Below are 17,329 nucleotides of genomic sequence, written 5' to 3' on the forward strand. Positions count from 1 at the left end.
AGAAAGAAAGAAAGAAAGAAAGAAAGAAAGAAAGAAAGAAAGAAAGAGAAAGAAAGAAAAGAAAGAAAGGTTATCTGTGGGTTGTGTGATAACATGCATGAAAGGGGTGGGAATAGTCAGTGAGTGCTTAGTGTATAGGTCAGGACCAGGCTAAGGGAAGCTGCCTCAGAGAGAGGACCCTATTTCTTAAGGGCCGGTATGCAGGAGGCATATTTAATATGCTCAGTCCATGGCAGCCACAAAGAGTTTTATCTCGGGGCCTCAATTTCCTCATCTGTTAAATGGAGCAAGTGGGACCGGCTCTCGGAGCCTTTTGCACTCTGACATTCTATGCATGAGGGTCAGACTACTTTCCTGGAACTAGAAGCACAACAAGAAGAAAGCAGAAGGAGGTGCCTGAGGCTGGAGGGCCTCAGAGAATCACAAGTGTCACCCCCGTGGTGTGATGGCCCTTTGTTCCTCCCAGCCCTACCTGGCCAACACTTACCTCGCCCTTTCCTTTCACTGGATTTCACTCCTTCCCCACTCGAGGCTTGCTGGGGGAGTCTTTTCTATTTTATTAGTTCACCTGGGGACAGGAAGTAAAATGGCAAAGCCTAGGACTCTGCAGCCCCTACCCAGGTTCAGAGCCACCTCTGCCACTTACAACGCACATGATCTTAATTGGGCAAGATGATGTAAACTTCCCGGGCCTCAGTTTCCCCAACCATAACCTAGTGTAACAGCAGCACAACCTCTTCAACTTGTTGGGGAATCAAGTGGGCCTGGCATGTCACCAAAACAGAAATAAGGTTTTGGTATTCTTCTTCTTATTATTATTGTTGTTGCTATTTTGGGACAGGGTCTCACTCTGTTGCCCAGGTTGGAGCGCAGTGGCATGATATTGGCTCACTTCAACCTCCGCCTCCCGAATTCAAATGATTCTCCTGCCTCAGCCTCCCAAGTGGCTGGGATTACAGGCACTCACCACCACACCCAGCTAATTTTTGTATTTTTAGTAGAGACGTGATTCCACCATGTTGGCCAAGCTGGTCTTGAACTTCTGACCTCAGGTAATCCGCCAACCTCAACTCCCCAAAGTGCTGTGATTACAGGTGTGAACCACTGCACCTGATCTATTATTATTATTAATTTTTTTTGAGAAAAGATCTCACTCTATTACCCAGACTGGAATATGGTGGCTCAGTCATGGCTCACTACAGCCTCTACCTCCCAGGCTCAAGTGATCCTCCCACCGCAGCCTTCCGAGTAGCTGGGACTACAGGCACGTGCCACCATGCCCAGCTAATGTTTTATTTTTTGTAGAGACAGGGGTCTAGCTATGCTGCCCAGGCTGGTCTCTAACTCTTGGGTTCAAGCAATCCTCCCACCTTGGCCTCCCAAAGTGCTGGGATTATAGGTGTGAGCCACCGCCCCTACTCTATCATTATTATTATTAATTTGAAAGCATCTTGAAAAAATAAACTGGCATACTAAAACTATCAGTTGACAGATATTACCGCTCAGGATAAGACTAACATAATTAGACTTTTTCAGTGAATGAATGTGAACAGAAATAGTAAATGAGTATGGTATGGGAGGCGGGTATGGCACACGGCCGAAATTGGGAAGGCAGTGTGAAATGAAAATGCAGAGCCCTTCGTTGAAAGATTATTAAGAATTTCTCAAGACAGTAGCCAAGTGTGATGGCGCAAGCGTGTAGTCCCAGCTACTCGGGAGGCTGAGGCGGGACGATTGCTTGGGTCCAGAAGTTCGAGGTGATAGGGAGCTACAATTGCACCATTGCACTCCAGCCTGAATGATAGAGCAGAGACCCCATCTCTAAAAAGTAAAAGGGAAACATGACAAAATAGGGTTCCAGATTCCCAGCATAACACGGGCAGTGTGGTTTGGCAAGGAGGTGCAAGTATAGACGTGTGGAGATGTTGTCTTCTTTAACCCTATCTGTGAATTCCTGGGTCCCTCACACAGGCTGTTCACTGCCCAACCCGACGCCATTCATATAGATCGGTACAAATTGTGAGCCTTCGAGTTACATTACCATTTCTCACAGCAAAGCATACTAAGACCACAGAGCCATTTAGAATTTTAAACGACCGCTGTTTACCCTTAACAGAGTCTATTCGCCATGGAGAAACTGTTTCCAATTACAAAACATGAAGGCTGGTCACCGTTTGGGGTTAATATGATGCTCTGTGGAAGAGCGAGCAGGCAAGACTGCCCAAATACCTAATTACCTGGAAAGATAATCTTGAATAATTGGAATTAGAGCAACTAAAGCAATTATTAGATGTTGTGATCTCCAGGAGCAATCTTCCACCAGGCTTAGGGATTTAATCACCTTTAATAAGAGCACATAATTAGAGGAATCCAGAAATTCAGAAAAGAAAGTGGCAGAACCAGCACTTCAAAATTAAGGAGGTGGGAGGGCCAGGTGTGTTTCTCGAGCAAACACATCTCAAGGGATGGCTGGGAAGGAAGGGCGGGTGGCAGGGCAGGCTTGAAAACCTCGGAAGCCTAGAGGCTGAGCCTGACTCTGACCTAAACCTGCTGTGTGACCTTGAGCAAGGCAGTTGACCTCTCTGGGCTCTCCCTTCCTTCCACCCTTCAGTCACTCAGTTATGTCCACAGAGCATCTGCCAGGTTCCCAGCACTGAGATACTTAGTGTCGCCTTTTGCACAGGCTGTTCATTCTACTGGGACTTCCTCTGACACCCCTCATGCATGAGGAGGAATTCCACTCTGCCTTTGAGATGCTTCCAAAATGGCATTCCTCCACTCAATCTTCCTAGACTGCCATCACACCGCAGCCCTCTGTCTCCCCTCAAGGACTGTGACTCTGGATCCCCTCTTCTGCCTTCCCACTAGAAGATGAGCTCTTCAAGAACAGAGCAAGGTTAAGGATGGTTCTCCTCCCTGCCCTATTTCCTGATACACACCCTGGCATCAAGGGATACTGACGACTGGCCCAAGGCAAGGTGGACGAAGGTCACTACAGCCCACTCCTGAAAGCGAGGTTGCAGTCTGCCCTGCCTCCGAGAATTAACTGGTATCAGGTGAGCCAGCCTCTGCTGTGAGTTGATTGACAATAGCCAGGCATCCTAGGAAGATTCTAGAGCTCCACGATAGAGCAGGGCCATTCAGATGGTGGACAGTTCTGGGCCGGAGGGCTGGAAGTATTACCTCCATACTATCTGGGAATGGCAGGTGAGGAGTAATGGAGTGTGACCAGTATTCTGCCACTCTGTGCCTTGAAGTATCTGTCTCTTTGAAATGGAAAGAATCACAGCTTCCACGTTTCTGGGCCCTGAACCACCAGGAGGTACCCAGTCCCCTGGGAGCATCGAGTGAGAGTAATGGATGCAGTCTGGGGATGAGGGAGGGCTTTGTGGAGGCAGGACCTTTGAGTTGGCTCATGAAGGTTGATGGAGGGTTCCCCAGACAGCCAGGCGTGTAAAGAGCATTTGGGATTAACCCGCAGGCACAAAGATGCTCCAGCCACCTGGCGTCTTCTGGCTGCAGCCAGCAGGTTGATCCGTTTTTAGCTCAGATGTCAGTTTGGGCAGCTGTGGAAGCAGCTGTGGACAGGGGCTCCCCTCTCTGCTCAGCATGCTCTGATCTATGCACGTTTCAGTTCTATGACATAAATCAATAAAATGCACTAAATAAATTAAGTGAGCAGCAGAATTGTAAATCGATTTCAGGCGGAGAACAGAGAGGTTAAGGGAAGCAACAAGAGACTATTATAGGAACTGAAGTGAGAAATGACTCACGCAAGACTCAGGAGTGTGGCCATGGAGCCAACCACATTGTTACACATCCCTGAAATATTAAACAAATGAAACCTACAAGCTTTGGAGATTGTTTCACAAAAATTGCTGGCTGGTAGCTGCCAGAAATCCCAGGGCACCGAGAAACAGGGGCAGGGAGCACGGACGACTTAAAACACAGCTCAACCCAGGTGGGTCAGAGATCACAGCTTCAGGAGTCAGATCCAGGTTGCTAAGCCCAAATGGGTCACCCAGTATCTATAACCTGGCCCCTATTCATTCATTCATTCATTCATTCATTCATTCATTCAACAAACCTTTACTAAATTCTTGCTTTGTTCCAGCCCCTTCTGGGACACAGGCGCCACAGAGACAAGATGCAGTGCTTGTGTTGAGGGTCTGTCTAGCCTGCTGGAGGAGGTCACCACAACACAGCGGGATCAGTGCTCAGAGGACCAGTCACTGTGAGTAGGTTCCTCTGGGGGTTTAGGGATAGCTTTTCACAAAAGGTCATTTCTAAGCTGGGTTTTGAAGGATGAATATAAGTTTGCAAAGCAAACAAGAGGTAGTAAAGGCAAGTCAGGCAGAGGGAACGGCATATGCAAAGGCACAGAAGCATGAGAGGTGATGGAGAGTTTGGGGGAAATGGATGTGTGCAGAGAATTAGAACTGGAGCACAGGATTCATTCACGTAAGGGGTTGTAGGAGTCAGGGATTGAAAAGTCAGACAAGAACTAGATCACGCTGGGCCATAAATGCCAGGTCAAAATGTCCTGTGTATGTTGTATATTTGAGAGCCATGCAAAGGTTTTTAGCAGGGGCCTGATGTCATTGGATTTTCATTTTAGAAAGATAATTTGAAATTCAGCATAGGAAATATTTTTCTTTCCTTTTTAGCGAACTGTATAACACGCATACAGAAAAGTGCCTATATCCTAAGCGTGCAGCTTGGTGAACTTCCGTTAAACTGAACGCATACACATAATTAGCACTCAGATCAAGAAACAGAACGCTGCCAGCTGCCAAGCCCTCCGTGAGTTCCCTTTCGGTTATACCTTCTCTGCAAGGGCAACCACTGACCCGACTTCTAACAATACAGACGGGGCTTCTGCATTTTCCAGTTTTATAGGAATACAATCATATGGAATGTGTTCTTTTGAATGCAGCTTCTTTTACCTAACATCCATGTTGTGAGCAGTCATATTTCTTTTCTTCTTTTCTTTTTCTTTTAGAGACAGGGTCTCACTATGTCATCGAGCCTGGATTGCAGAATGATTACAGCTCACTGCAGCCTCCACCTCCTGGGCTCAAGTGATCCTCCTGCCTCAACCTCCCAAGTAGCTGGGAATACAGGTGCGGGCTCATTTTTTAAATTTTTGTAGAGATGGGGTCTTGCTGTGTTGCCCAGCCTGGTCTCAAATTCCTGGCCTCAAGCGATCTTCCCACGTTGGGCTTCCAAAGCACTAGGATTACAGTTATGAGGCACCATGCCTGGCTGTACGTTGTTCATTCTCGCTGCTGTACAGTTTTCCATTAGGTGTGTTGATAAGCATTGAGGAATAGATTTTAAGCAGCACAGACTGGAGTCTGGGAGGCCAACTGAGAGATGATTGTCATGGCAGGAGAGATGTGATGAGAAGCAGAAAGGGGCTGTGGCAGTGGAGATAGAGAAGACGCACCAATGTAAAAGATGTCTAGGAGACAGGCCGGGCGCGTTGGCTCATGCTTGTAATCCCAGCACTTCGGGAGGACAAGGTGGGCAGATCACTTGAGGTCAGGAGTTCGAGACCAGCCTGGCCAATATGGTGAAACCTCATCTCCACTAAATATACAAAAATTAGCCAGGCATGGTAGTACATGCCTGTAATCCCAGCTACTCGGAAGGGTGAGGCAGGAGAATTGCTGGTACGCAGGAGGCAGAGGCTGCAGTGAGCAGAGATAGCACCACCACATTCCAGCCTAGGTGACAGAGCAAGACTATAGCCCCCAACAAAAAAAAAAAAAAAAGAAGATATTTATTAAACAAAAGAAATGAACTTGTCAAATAATTGAATTTGGAAAGAGATGAGGTGACCTTCTGGTTCCTGGCTTGGGAATCAGAGCAGATAATGGTGAAGACAGGACAATGGATAAAGAAGGGTGAAGTGTTTTCTATTGTGGACCAGCTGAGTTTGCAGTCCCTGGGGACACTCAGGAGGAAGTGTCCAGGAGGAAGTTGGAGGTGAAATCTAGAGTTCAGGAGAGAGATCTGGGTTTACAAAGTCAAACCTGGGATTGAACATGGGACTGAACCAAAGGCCACTGCTCTCTTTCAATACCGCCAATCATTACAGTTAAGGAATAAGAAAAACATAAATCCTCAGAACAAAGAGGATGTGACAGGAGATAACAATAGAAAAAAAAAAGATGGCAGCAACATTTTAAAAGCTAGAAATTTCATGGACAGCTGGTTAATGACTTAGCAGATAGGAGAAGGCTGGAAGTTGACTATCTGCATGGAGGAAGCCAGAGGAAACTTCAGAAAATCCTTGGAATAGAGGAACCAGGCCCAGCTGAGCTCCATACTGAAAACCAAGAATTAAGTGAAAGTCTACATATGTGCCACTGAGATACCTCCCAGGCCCCCCATTTGATTCCCAGAATGCTGGTGGCTGAGTTTATTAGTACACTGGAGATGGGAGAGTCCCTCTTGCAGGAAACTGATCAGTGAAAGAGAAAAAGCCTCGTGACAGTGGGTATGGGTTGCCCAGATGAACTTTTTGTTTTGTTTCATTTTGTTTTTGAGACAAGGTCTTGCCCTGACACCCAGGCTGGAGTGCAGTGGTACAATCCTAGCTCACTGCAGCCTTGAACTCCCCGGCTCAAGTAATCCTCCCACTTCAGCCTTCTAAGTAGCTGGGACTGCAGGTGCACACCACCATGTCCAGCTAATTTTATTTTTAAATTTTTTGTAGAGACAGGGGTCTCACTATGTCACCCAGGCTGGTCTGGAACTCCTGGCCTCAAGCAATCCTCCTGCCTCAGCCTCCCAAAGTGCTGGGATCACAGACGTGAGCCATCATGAACTCTCTGGATGAGAGATTTATAGCCCAGATGATTGGGAAGTGCACTGGCCAATATCCTCCCCATTTCCACTGCACCTTGGCCTTCAAAATAGTAAGTTCGCACCTCACTCTAAAACATGAACATCAGATGTTTAAGGAATACAATATAAAAGACAGAGGTCGAAATTAAAATAAAATAGGCAAAAGAACTTGGAAGAAACAGAGACATTAAAGGATAGAGAAGCAAACTTAAAAAAATTAATATCCTTGGAGAAATATGAGAAGATATTGTGTCCATAAAACAAAATCAGGAGACTATAAAAAGAGAACATTCCTATAACAAGAAAAAGCTCTTAAAATTAAAACTATGACTGTAGAAATGTTAAAAGTAGAGTGGCTGATTGAAAGATAAAAATTGAATAAATATCTGAGGAATAAATAAAAAGGCAAACAAAATGAAAATGGAATATAAAAAAAGTGAGAACAGAAAATAAGATATTAAAAGCTTCCAGAGATGGGAAAATAATCAGATCACACAAAAGAATCAGAATAACATTGAACTTCTCAACAACACTGGAGTCTGGAAGACAAGGGAGCGGCCAATCCTTTCCAAATTTTGTGGGAAAATTATTTCCAAACTTAAAATATTATACCCAGCAAAGCATCTAGTCAAGTGTGACAGAGGAATAAAAACATGAGACATAAAGGGTCTCAACCATGCTCTCTTTCTCAGGAAGTTACTGGAAGATATTTTTCCTCGAAATGAGGAAGTAACCCAGAAAGAAGACTACCTGGGATCCAGGAAGCATTGGAGCCAACATGAGAGAGGAGAGGAAATTTCAAAATAATGGTAAAAAGGGCTTCCAGAATAACGGCCCTAGATAGTCATTGAGTCAAAATGGGGCTGGAGGTCAAAAGACTCCATAGGAGAACAGGAAGGAAGGAAGGAAGGGGGGAAGGGGGAAAGTGGGGAAGGAAGGAAGAGAGGAAGGAAGGAAGGGAGGGAGGGAGGGAAGGAGGGAGGGAGGGAGGGAGGGAAAGGAGGAAGTGTTATTATAATTAGCCAGTTGTCTTTGAAGACATTGAGAGAACATTTACAGATTTGCCTATAATTTGCAAAAAGGATGAACAGTTTTCTTTTGAAACTAGAAAGTTTAATGATAGTTGGTTAACTGGAAGGTTTCATGATAGTTAATAGTTATCCATTTTTAACCAGAAAGTTGGCCAAAGGCTGTGCACATAAAATAGTTCTTCAATCTCAGAACAGGAAGAAGTAACAGACCATTTAGCAGCCTGATGCTAACCAGGTTACAGATAAATATTCAAATATTTAGGTCACTTTGGGAGAAATAAAGATCCTGGCAATGACCAGGGGAGACCTTGACAAGCAAATTAATGAGTCTCACACTCATGACCAGAAATCCAGCCAGACTGGCTCCAGCTGCCACCCATCCTTGAGACCTATGGTCAAAGTCCAGGTGTAGTCGCTTATATTATTGATCAGCAAACATTCACTCCAAACGCCCCACCCATTCCTCCATGTGAGCAGTATACTTCTTGCCCCATTGATGTTGGACTTGGCCATGGGACTGGCTGTGGCCAACGGGATGTTGGTGGATATGATCCAAACAAAGGTTTAAAATGTGCTTGTGCAGTTGGCTCCCCATCTTGCATTTCTGTCATTACCATGAAAAAATCTCCCCCAAGCACCTACTATCTCCTCTACCTGAACAGACACAAGTGGGGCAGATTGAGCCCAGCCTATATCCTGGAACCAAGCCTTCCAACATGAGCTAAACCCAAGAAAACCCACAGACATGTGAGAAAAAAAAAAACCAGTGAGAATGCCACTGAGCTGTGTGATAGCTCATTACACAACATTACTGTGCGTCTCACTGACCAATGCACCAGGTTTTAAGATTATCCTGTGGGTTGCAATTATTTGGTAGGAGACTCTTGCCCTAGCGAATAAATGACTGAGGTTTTGAGAGACACAGGAAGCCTTGAGGAGGAAGACAAGGAAGTAGGAGAAACTTTTCTCTGCATGTTCAGTATCAAGTTCACAACATCAACTAAGTGCAGTGGCTCACGCCTGTAATCCCAGGACATTGGGAGGCCGAGGCAGTTGGATCACCTGAGGTCAGGAGGTCGAGACCAGCCTGGCTAACATGGCGAAACCCAGTATCTACTAAAAATACAAAATAGCTGGATGTGGTGGCACGCACCTGCAGTCCCAGCTACTTGGGAGGCTAAGTCAGGAGAATCGCTTGAATCCAGGAGGCAGAAGTTGCAGTGAGCCAAGATGGCACCCCTGCACTCCAGCCTAGGTGACAGAGCAAGACTCCACCAAAAATAATAATAATAATAATTCATAACATGGAGGCATTGCTGTTGATCTGTGTTTGTACATTTCATCTTTGAAAGTTGCTCGGGCATCTTTGATCAGTTTCTTCTTCTCTGCCTGGCACAATCTACTGTGCAGACCTTTGTAATACTGCTTATTATACTGTCTTGCCAGTGGTACTCCAATGCTGGGCTAGGACTTGGAGGCCCAGAGGTAAACAAGAAATTATGCTACCCACTGAGGGCCCTGGGCTTGTGAGGGAGAGAGAGACGTGCACAAGTCACTGTTATTCAGCTACAATACGATACAGAACACTCAAGTACAGTTCAGCAAGAGAGCCTGGTTTAAACACATGTCAATATACATGATAGTCCATGTTGCAGTGCTATAAATACCTGAGGCTGGGTAATTTACAAAGAAGAGGTTGATTTGGCTCACAGTTCTGCAGGCTGTACAAGTATGATGCCAGCATCTGCTTGGTTTCTGGTGAGGCTTCAGGAAGCTTTTACTCATGGTGGAAGATGGAGGGGGAGAAGGCATGTCACATGGCAAGAAACAGAGTGAGAAAGAGAGGGGAGGAGGTGCCAGGCTCTTTTAAACAGCCAGCTCCAGTGTGAACTAATGCAGTGAGAATTCAATCACTACCAAGGGGAAGGTACCAAGCCATTCACAAGAGATCCACCCCCATGACTCAAAGACTTCCCACTGGGCCCCACCTCCAGCATTGAGGGTCACAGTTCAAAATGAGATTTAGAGGGGACACAGTTCAAACTATATCAGTCACAGGCCAGGCATGGTGGCTTACTCCGGTAATCCCAGCACTTTGGAGGCCGAGGCGGGCAGATCCACCTGAGGTCAGAAGTTCGAGATCAGCCTGACCAACTTGGTGAAACCCTGTCTCTACTAAAAATACAAAAATTAACCGGGCATAGTGGTGAGTGCCTGTAATCCCAGCTACTTGGAAGGCTGAGGCAAGAGAATCGTTTGAACCGGGGAGGTAGAGGTTGCCATGAGCCAAGATCATGCCACTGCACTCCAGCCTGGGCAACAAGAGACAAAAGTGAGACTCCGTCTCAAAAAAAAAAAAAAACTATGTCAGTCACCATGCAATGGAATATCCTACACCTGTTTCAAGATAAGGATGAGTTCTGTGTACTGACATGAAAAACAATCCATGATTTTATGTATCAAATATATGTATGTACATACGTGTGTGTATGTATACCTTTTTTTCAAGAACTGGTAAACCAAACCATTCATATTAAATACCCAAGAGTGGGTTTATAAGAGACTTTCATCTGTAATTTACACACTTGGGGTTATCAAAATTTCTTTTTCTATGGAGTCTTGCTCTGTTCCAGGCTGGAGTACAATGGCGCAATTTCGGCTCACTATAACCTCCACCTCCCAGTTCAAGCCATTCTTCTGCCTTAGCCTCCCAAGTAGCTGGGACTACAGGTGCATGCCACCATACCCAGTTAATTTTTGTATTTTTAGTGGAGACAGGGTTTCACCATGTTGGCCAGGATGGTCTCAACTCCTGATCTCAGGTGATCTTCCTGCCTCAACCTCCCAAAGTGCTGGGATTACAGGCATGAGCCACCACACCCAGCCGGGGTTGTTAAAATTTCTATAACAAATGTGTATGATCATGACACTGTGATATAATAAAATAAAAAGCATATATTTGATCTCATGGTTCCTGGCAAACAGCTACTAAAGCCCTTGAAACCTCTGGAGTGATGAGAGTGTCTTACGTGTGCTAATGAACTGGCTGGTGGTTGGGGTTTCCTAGGTAGCTTCAGAATAAGGGTTCACTTGTCCAGGCGCAGTGGCTCATGCCTATAATCCCAACACTTTGGGAGTCCGATGCAGGAGGATCGCTTGAGTCCAGGAGTTTGAGACCAGTCTGGGCAACATGAGGAAACCCCGTCTCTACTAATAATACAAAAAAAAAAAAAAAATTAGCCGAGCATGGTGGTGCACGCCTCTAATCCCAGCTACTCGGGAGGCTGAGGCTGGAGAATCGCTTGAACCTGGGAGATGGAGGTTACAGTGAGCCAAGATCGCACCACTGCACTCCAGCCTGGGCAACAGAGTGAAACTGTGCCAAGAAAAGAAGAGACGAGATGAGACGAGATTAGACGAGAAGAGAAGAGATGAAAAGAGACGAGAAGAGAGAAAGAGAAAGAAAGAGAGAAAGAGAGAAAGAGCAGAAGGGAGGAAGGGAGGAAGGGAGAAAGGGAGAAAGAAAGAAAAAGTGACCATTTGGGCACCAGGCTGGGGAGTGTTGGCATGCACCTGTAGTCCCAGCTACTCGGGAGGCTGAGGCAGAAGGATTGCTTGAGCCCAAGAGTTCAAGGCTGCAGTGAGCTATGATCGCACCATTGCACTACAGGTTGGGCAATGGAGCAAGACCCCATCTCAAAATATAAAATCAAGATCATAAAGGATACCAAGCAAATCAGGGGGCAATAATGAAAGGAGGTAACCACTTACAAGATTGTGGCAGGAATCCAGATTTAAAAAATGGTTGTGGTTTAGGCTAGCATAAAACAAAAAAGACATTTCCCATGTAAAACACAAAACTAGAATAGTCAGGCAAACGAAGAAAACTGTGTGATGCTACGGTAAGAAACTGATGACGGACAAATATTTTGCCAGGAGGGAGAGGGTAGGTGAGCAGGGGACAAGAGGGTATTGGAGAAAATGGGAATGGGGAAGTGGCATTTGAGAAGAGCCTGGAAATCTTGAAATCATGCCCATGGTTTGCCAGGTAGGAGGAGCTGGAGGCAGGAATGGAAGCACTCACCGGGCCTCAGCTGATAAAGCGGGTACAGATATCCCCCAGGCCTCAGAAGCCCTAAGCTTTTCAGCAGGAGAACCAGGCATTTAAGAGCCAGACTGTTCAGGTTCAAATCCCAGTTCCCCCATTTTCCAGCTGTGCGGTCACTCTGTGCCTCAGCTTCCTCCCCTGTAAAAGGGGGATTATAGGAGCCAACGTGTGCCAAGTTCTCAGCATAGCACCTGGCACACAGTAAGTACAGTATGAAAGTCAGTTAGGGCCAGTGTCGTGATTAGCCTATGTGGCAGATCAGAAAGATACCAGGAGGGAGGTCCCAGAGGGAGCCAGTACAGGAGCCATGACATAAGGAAAGACATAATGGGTGTGGACATCCAACTCTGCACTCCCAGTGTGGCTGGGAACAAGTCCCTCGTCTCTCTGCCTTCGGATTCTTCTGTGAAACAGAGAAGCTGAGTGTGGTGGGGAGAAAATGGATGGGTCTGATGGTGTCATGTTACTGCCAGTGTCTACTGGAAGGGCTGGGCCCATATACATGGGGAGAGGCCACACGGGCTGCCTTGGACCAAACGCTGCCAACCCCAAGCGAGAGCTACAGTGTTTGAGAGACAGCGAGTACATGAAAATCATTCAGCACCTCAGTGGCAAAGCCAGCCCACTCAGCCTCCTTGTAAACATTTTTATATACACAGCCAGAAGGTTCTCGGCATGGCTGCCAAGCCCTAAAAGTAAAATCACAAGGCCAGTAACACACAAAGATACAACCTCTTTGGGGCTCTTGTAAAAGAAGCAAAATAAAGGCCTGATGCCTTCTGGAGGGGCACAGGCCACCCGCCTGCCACTGTACACAGACATGCACACACACACATACTCATATTCACACATGCACTCACACGGGCACATAACCCGTGTGTGCTCACCCCAGACCTTCCTGTGCATATGCACACATGGGCACACAAGGCACCTGCACTCACATGTACACGCATGTGTGCACACATGTGTACACGCCTCCATGCCCACATTCACACATGCTCACCCTGCTCATCCACAGGCATGCATGCGTACACACACATAGCAGCAGCTGCTCGTGCACACGCATGCTCACCCTCACCCGGGACACATGCATACATGCATGTGCACACACACAAGCCCTGCTTTCTGGAAGCCAGATTTGGAGCAAAGTTGACCCAGGAGCTCCAAGGCCTTGGGAATTATGGGATGCACATCCCAGAGGGCTGCAGACAGTGGAGAGGTGTGAAGCGCGGGCCTGGATTTCACCCAGCTCTGCCCCTCATGAGGTGTGAGACCTAAGTGACTCCATCTCTCTAAGCCTTGGTTTCCTCATCTGTCAGGTGGCAGTGAAAATGACAGCCCCTTCCTCACGGGGTTGTGGGGAGGTTTCTCAGTTGATGCTTGTAACGTGCTTGGCACTGTATCCGGCACATAGTAACTGTTCAACAAATAGCAGCCATGCAGAGGTCGTATTATTGTATTTTCCAGTGATCTCAATTTGGAAGCTGTGGCTTAAGCTGCACAGCAAAATGTTTCGGAGATGGCCACGTGTAGCAGTTAAACAGGACACAGCCATGGGGACATTAAAGAAATGGAGGAGACGGTCCTGACTGTCAAGATGGGGTAGGGAGTCCTTGTCGCTTTCTGGGAACTGAGGGCCCAGTGGGTTCCCTGTCTTTTGCCCCTCAACTTCACCAGCTCCACTTGATTGGAGCGCTCCGAGGAGATGGTGTCTGCAAAATAGAATGTCACCAGTTTCCGGAACACGTCGTGCCCTTCTGCCTCAGTTTCCTCTCCCCTGACTCCCAAGCCCAGAGCCCTCTCTTAATCTCCAGGCTATCTGAAGAGACATGCATACCTGTTTCACTCTTGGCAGCCTATCTCCTGGGTGGCAGAAGGTAGGCAGCCACACTCCCCCATGTCCCTGCAGCAGGCTCTCCTCCTGTGTCCATTCTCTCGTTCTTCCACAATAACAAAATCCCTGACTTTCATCTAGGCACAGCATTGCCCAGGATAAAGACCACATTTCCCAGCCCCCCTTCCAGTTGGGTGCGACCATGTGACTAGTTCTGGTCAAGGAGATGTATGCAGGTGTTGTAGGATAACTTCTGGGAAGCTTAGAGTTTGCCCTTCCTGCATCCTGCTGCCTGGAATGCAGATGCAATGACTGGTGCTCTGGCAGCCATCTTAGACCATGAAGAAAAAGGAAATGGGACAACAGAGAGGGCAGCAGGGGCCAGGATCCTGAGGACTTCATGGAGCAGACCTACCTTGGATTGTCTACTTCCAAACTTTTATAAAAGAGATAAATTCCTCCACTGAAATCTATTATTTAGGGTCACTATTACTTGCAACTAAACCTAATCCTGACTGCTATCCCCCTACTCAAGCTGTGCCCTGCTCCTGATAATCTAGTCACTGCCTTGCACAGCTCTGAACATCTCTGTGGGCTCAGAGCCTCTGCTGTCAGGCTCTGAACACCACTGAGACCTCTCTAGATGGTAGCATCCAATCAGACTGGCTCTCCCCACACCTGTGGATGACAAAGACCAGGCACCTGGCTTCCCTCGTCCAAGGTCAAATCCTACAACTGGAGGCAAACCCCAACACCGGTCTTGCCTGACCCAAACGCCCACACATCATCCCTCCCACAGTCCCAGCATGCACTGGACGGAATGGAAGGGTGGTGACCCTCAGGACTACTCCGTCAGACAGGGAGTGCAGGCAGTCCCCATTCACCAACCGCTCCCCCTCTACTGAGAGCTCAAGAAACTCAGGGCTTTGCAACAGGGTGTCTGGCTTCCAGGACCCTGTTGCCCAGGGATGCTGAAGGAGATGCTATCACAGGGCTTTGGGGAGCCATCAAGGCAGGAAAGATGTCCCCAGAGAGGGCAGAGCTGCCACAGCTGAGCTGGGGCCACACTCACCTTTCTCCGACGCCGGGGCCAGGTCAATGAAGCTGCGACATTTTTCACCTTTGAAAAGAAGAGAAGCGTTTTCAGAATGTGAGAGGACACGTGGGCTTCCGAGGTTTGCCTGCCCCCGTCCCACGAGCCCTGGAGCAAGCCAGTGTCTCCGACCCAAGCCCAGTGACATCTTTCTCCAACCCTGATTCCTAGACGCCCAACATCCCAGGAGTGTGGATGGCGAAACTGCCAACCCTCCCACCTCCTGACCCCATCCATCCAGGCCCATTGCTTCCACCTCGGCAATAGCAACTGGGTTCCTTTCCACAGCCTCCCCCCAGAATCCACGCTGCTCCACACTGGCCTCCCCGGGCCTCCACTCTGGCCCCTCTCCAATTCATTCTCCACCCTGCAGCTGAAGGGGTCATTTCAAAACACAGCTCTGATCACATCCAACAGAGGTGCACACACAGCTTGCTCCTGTTTGAAACTCTTCAATGACTTCCCAAAGGAGAAAGTTCGAATTCCCATATATGGACCCAGACTAGGCCTTGACTGGCCTGTCCACCCACTGCCCTCTCCTTCTGCCCCCGTTCCGGGTACACCCCTGTGCAGCCCCCACACCATGGCTTTGTACATGCTGTTCCCTGCCTGGAACACACTCCCGCTGTTGACTCTCACAGGACCTTGGTTTTCTACGGGGCGCGGTCACCATCCTGAGTCTGCCTCTGCATGTCGTCCCGAGTGCAAGTTAGTCGCACTGAGATGATAACTTACTGAAAGAGGGTGTGCTGGCCAGGTGCTGTGGCTCACGCCTGTAATCCCAACACTTTGGGAGGCTGAGGCGGGTGGATCACCTGAGGTCAGGAGTTTGAGACCAGCCTGGCCAACTTGGTGAAACCCCATCTCTACTAAAAATATAAAAATCAGCCGGGTGTAGTGGCAGGTGCCTGTAATCCCAGCAACTTGGGAGGCTGCAGCAGGAGAATCGCTTGAACCCAGGAGGCGGAGGTTGCAGTGAACCGAGATCATGCCATTGCACTCCAGGCTGGGGGACAAGAGTGAGATTTCATCTCAAAAAAAAAAAAAAAAAAAAAGAGAGAGAGAGAGTGTGTGCTGACTTGGCCAAGAACTGGAAGGGAGGATTTAAAAGAAAGAAAAGAAAGTGGTGTGCTACAGTGGATGGATTTTGAACGAATTGCTTTATACTTTCTTTACTGTTTCATTGTTTCCTCAAAGGCTAGAGGGAGGGAAATTCAATGTGCAGATCATACTCTGGGAGGCCAAGGCGGGTGGATCAAGAAGTCAAGAGATGGAGCCCATCCTGGCCAACATGGTGAAACCCCATCTCTACTAAAAATACAAAAATTAGCTTAGTGTGGTGGCACGCACCTGTAGTCCCAGCTACTCGGGAGGCTAAAGCAGGAGAATCGCTTGAACCTGGGAGGTGGAGGCTGCAGTGAGCCATGATCACACCACTGCAATCCAGCCTGGGCAACACAGCAAGACTCCATCTCAAAAAAAAAAGGTGCAGAGCAGCATCCACAGCCACATTGAGGCATTGGTGGGCCTTGGGCCATTTTGCCTTAATGAGCCCCTTCCTAACTGAATAATTAATTAAAAATTGTTGTATTTATCAATCGTGGATAGCACAATTGTTGTATTTATCAATTGTGGATAGCAGCACTAGCCAAGATTTGGAAGCATCCTAACCATCAACAGATGAATGGATAAAGAAAATGTGGTACATACACACAATGAAGTACTATTCAGCCATAAAAAAGAATGAGATGCTATCATTTGCGACCACATGGATGGAACTGGAGGTCATTATGTTAAGTGAAATAAGCCAAGCACAGAAAGACAAACTTTGCATGTTCTCACTTATTTGTGGGATCTAAAAAGCAAATCAATTGAATTCATGGACATAGAGAGTAGAAGGATGGTTACCAGAGGCTGGGAAGGGTAGTAGGGGATTGGGGGGGCAGTGGGGATGCTTAATAGGTACAAAAAAATAGTTAGAAAGAATGAATAAGACTTACTATTTGCTAGCACAGCAGGGTGACTGTAGTCAATAATAACTTAACTGTATATTTTTAAATAACTAAAAGAGTGTAATTGAATTGTTCACCTGTGTCAAAATATCTCATGTACCCCATAAATATATTCACCTATTAAATGCCCACAAAAATTAAATATTTTATTTTGTTTTATTTTATTTTATTTTATTTGAGACAAAGTCTCACTCTGTCGCCCAGACTGGAGTACAGTGGTACAATCTCGGCTCACTGCAACCTCCGCCTCCCGGGTTCAAGCAATTCTCCTGCCTCAGCCTCCCAAGTAGCTGGAATTACAGGCACCCACCACCACGCCCAGCTAATTTTTGTATTTTTAGTAGCGATCGGGTTTCTCCATGTTGTCCAGGCTGTCTCGAACTCCTGACCTCAAGC

At 47.2% G+C, this 17,329-nt stretch overlaps 1 protein-coding gene across 3 annotated transcripts in view; it reads right to left on the reverse strand.

Annotated features, from left to right (window-relative positions):
* The window catches only part of GSG1L (GSG1 like), a 294,726-nt gene that overhangs the window by 154,859 nt on the left and 122,538 nt on the right, over nucleotides 1-17,329 (reverse strand). For all 3 annotated transcript variants that reach the window (XM_031934490.1, XM_031934488.1, XM_031934489.1), the window contains exon 2: nucleotides 14,901-14,948. In XM_031934490.1, coding sequence (XP_031790350.1) covers nucleotides 14,901-14,948 — 48 coding nt within the window. The remainder of the gene's footprint in view (nucleotides 1-14,900; nucleotides 14,949-17,329) is intronic.

This window comes from Piliocolobus tephrosceles, chromosome 17 (genome assembly GCF_002776525.5).
Source record: "Piliocolobus tephrosceles isolate RC106 chromosome 17, ASM277652v3, whole genome shotgun sequence".
Classification (NCBI taxonomy): domain Eukaryota; kingdom Metazoa; phylum Chordata; class Mammalia; order Primates; family Cercopithecidae; genus Piliocolobus; species Piliocolobus tephrosceles.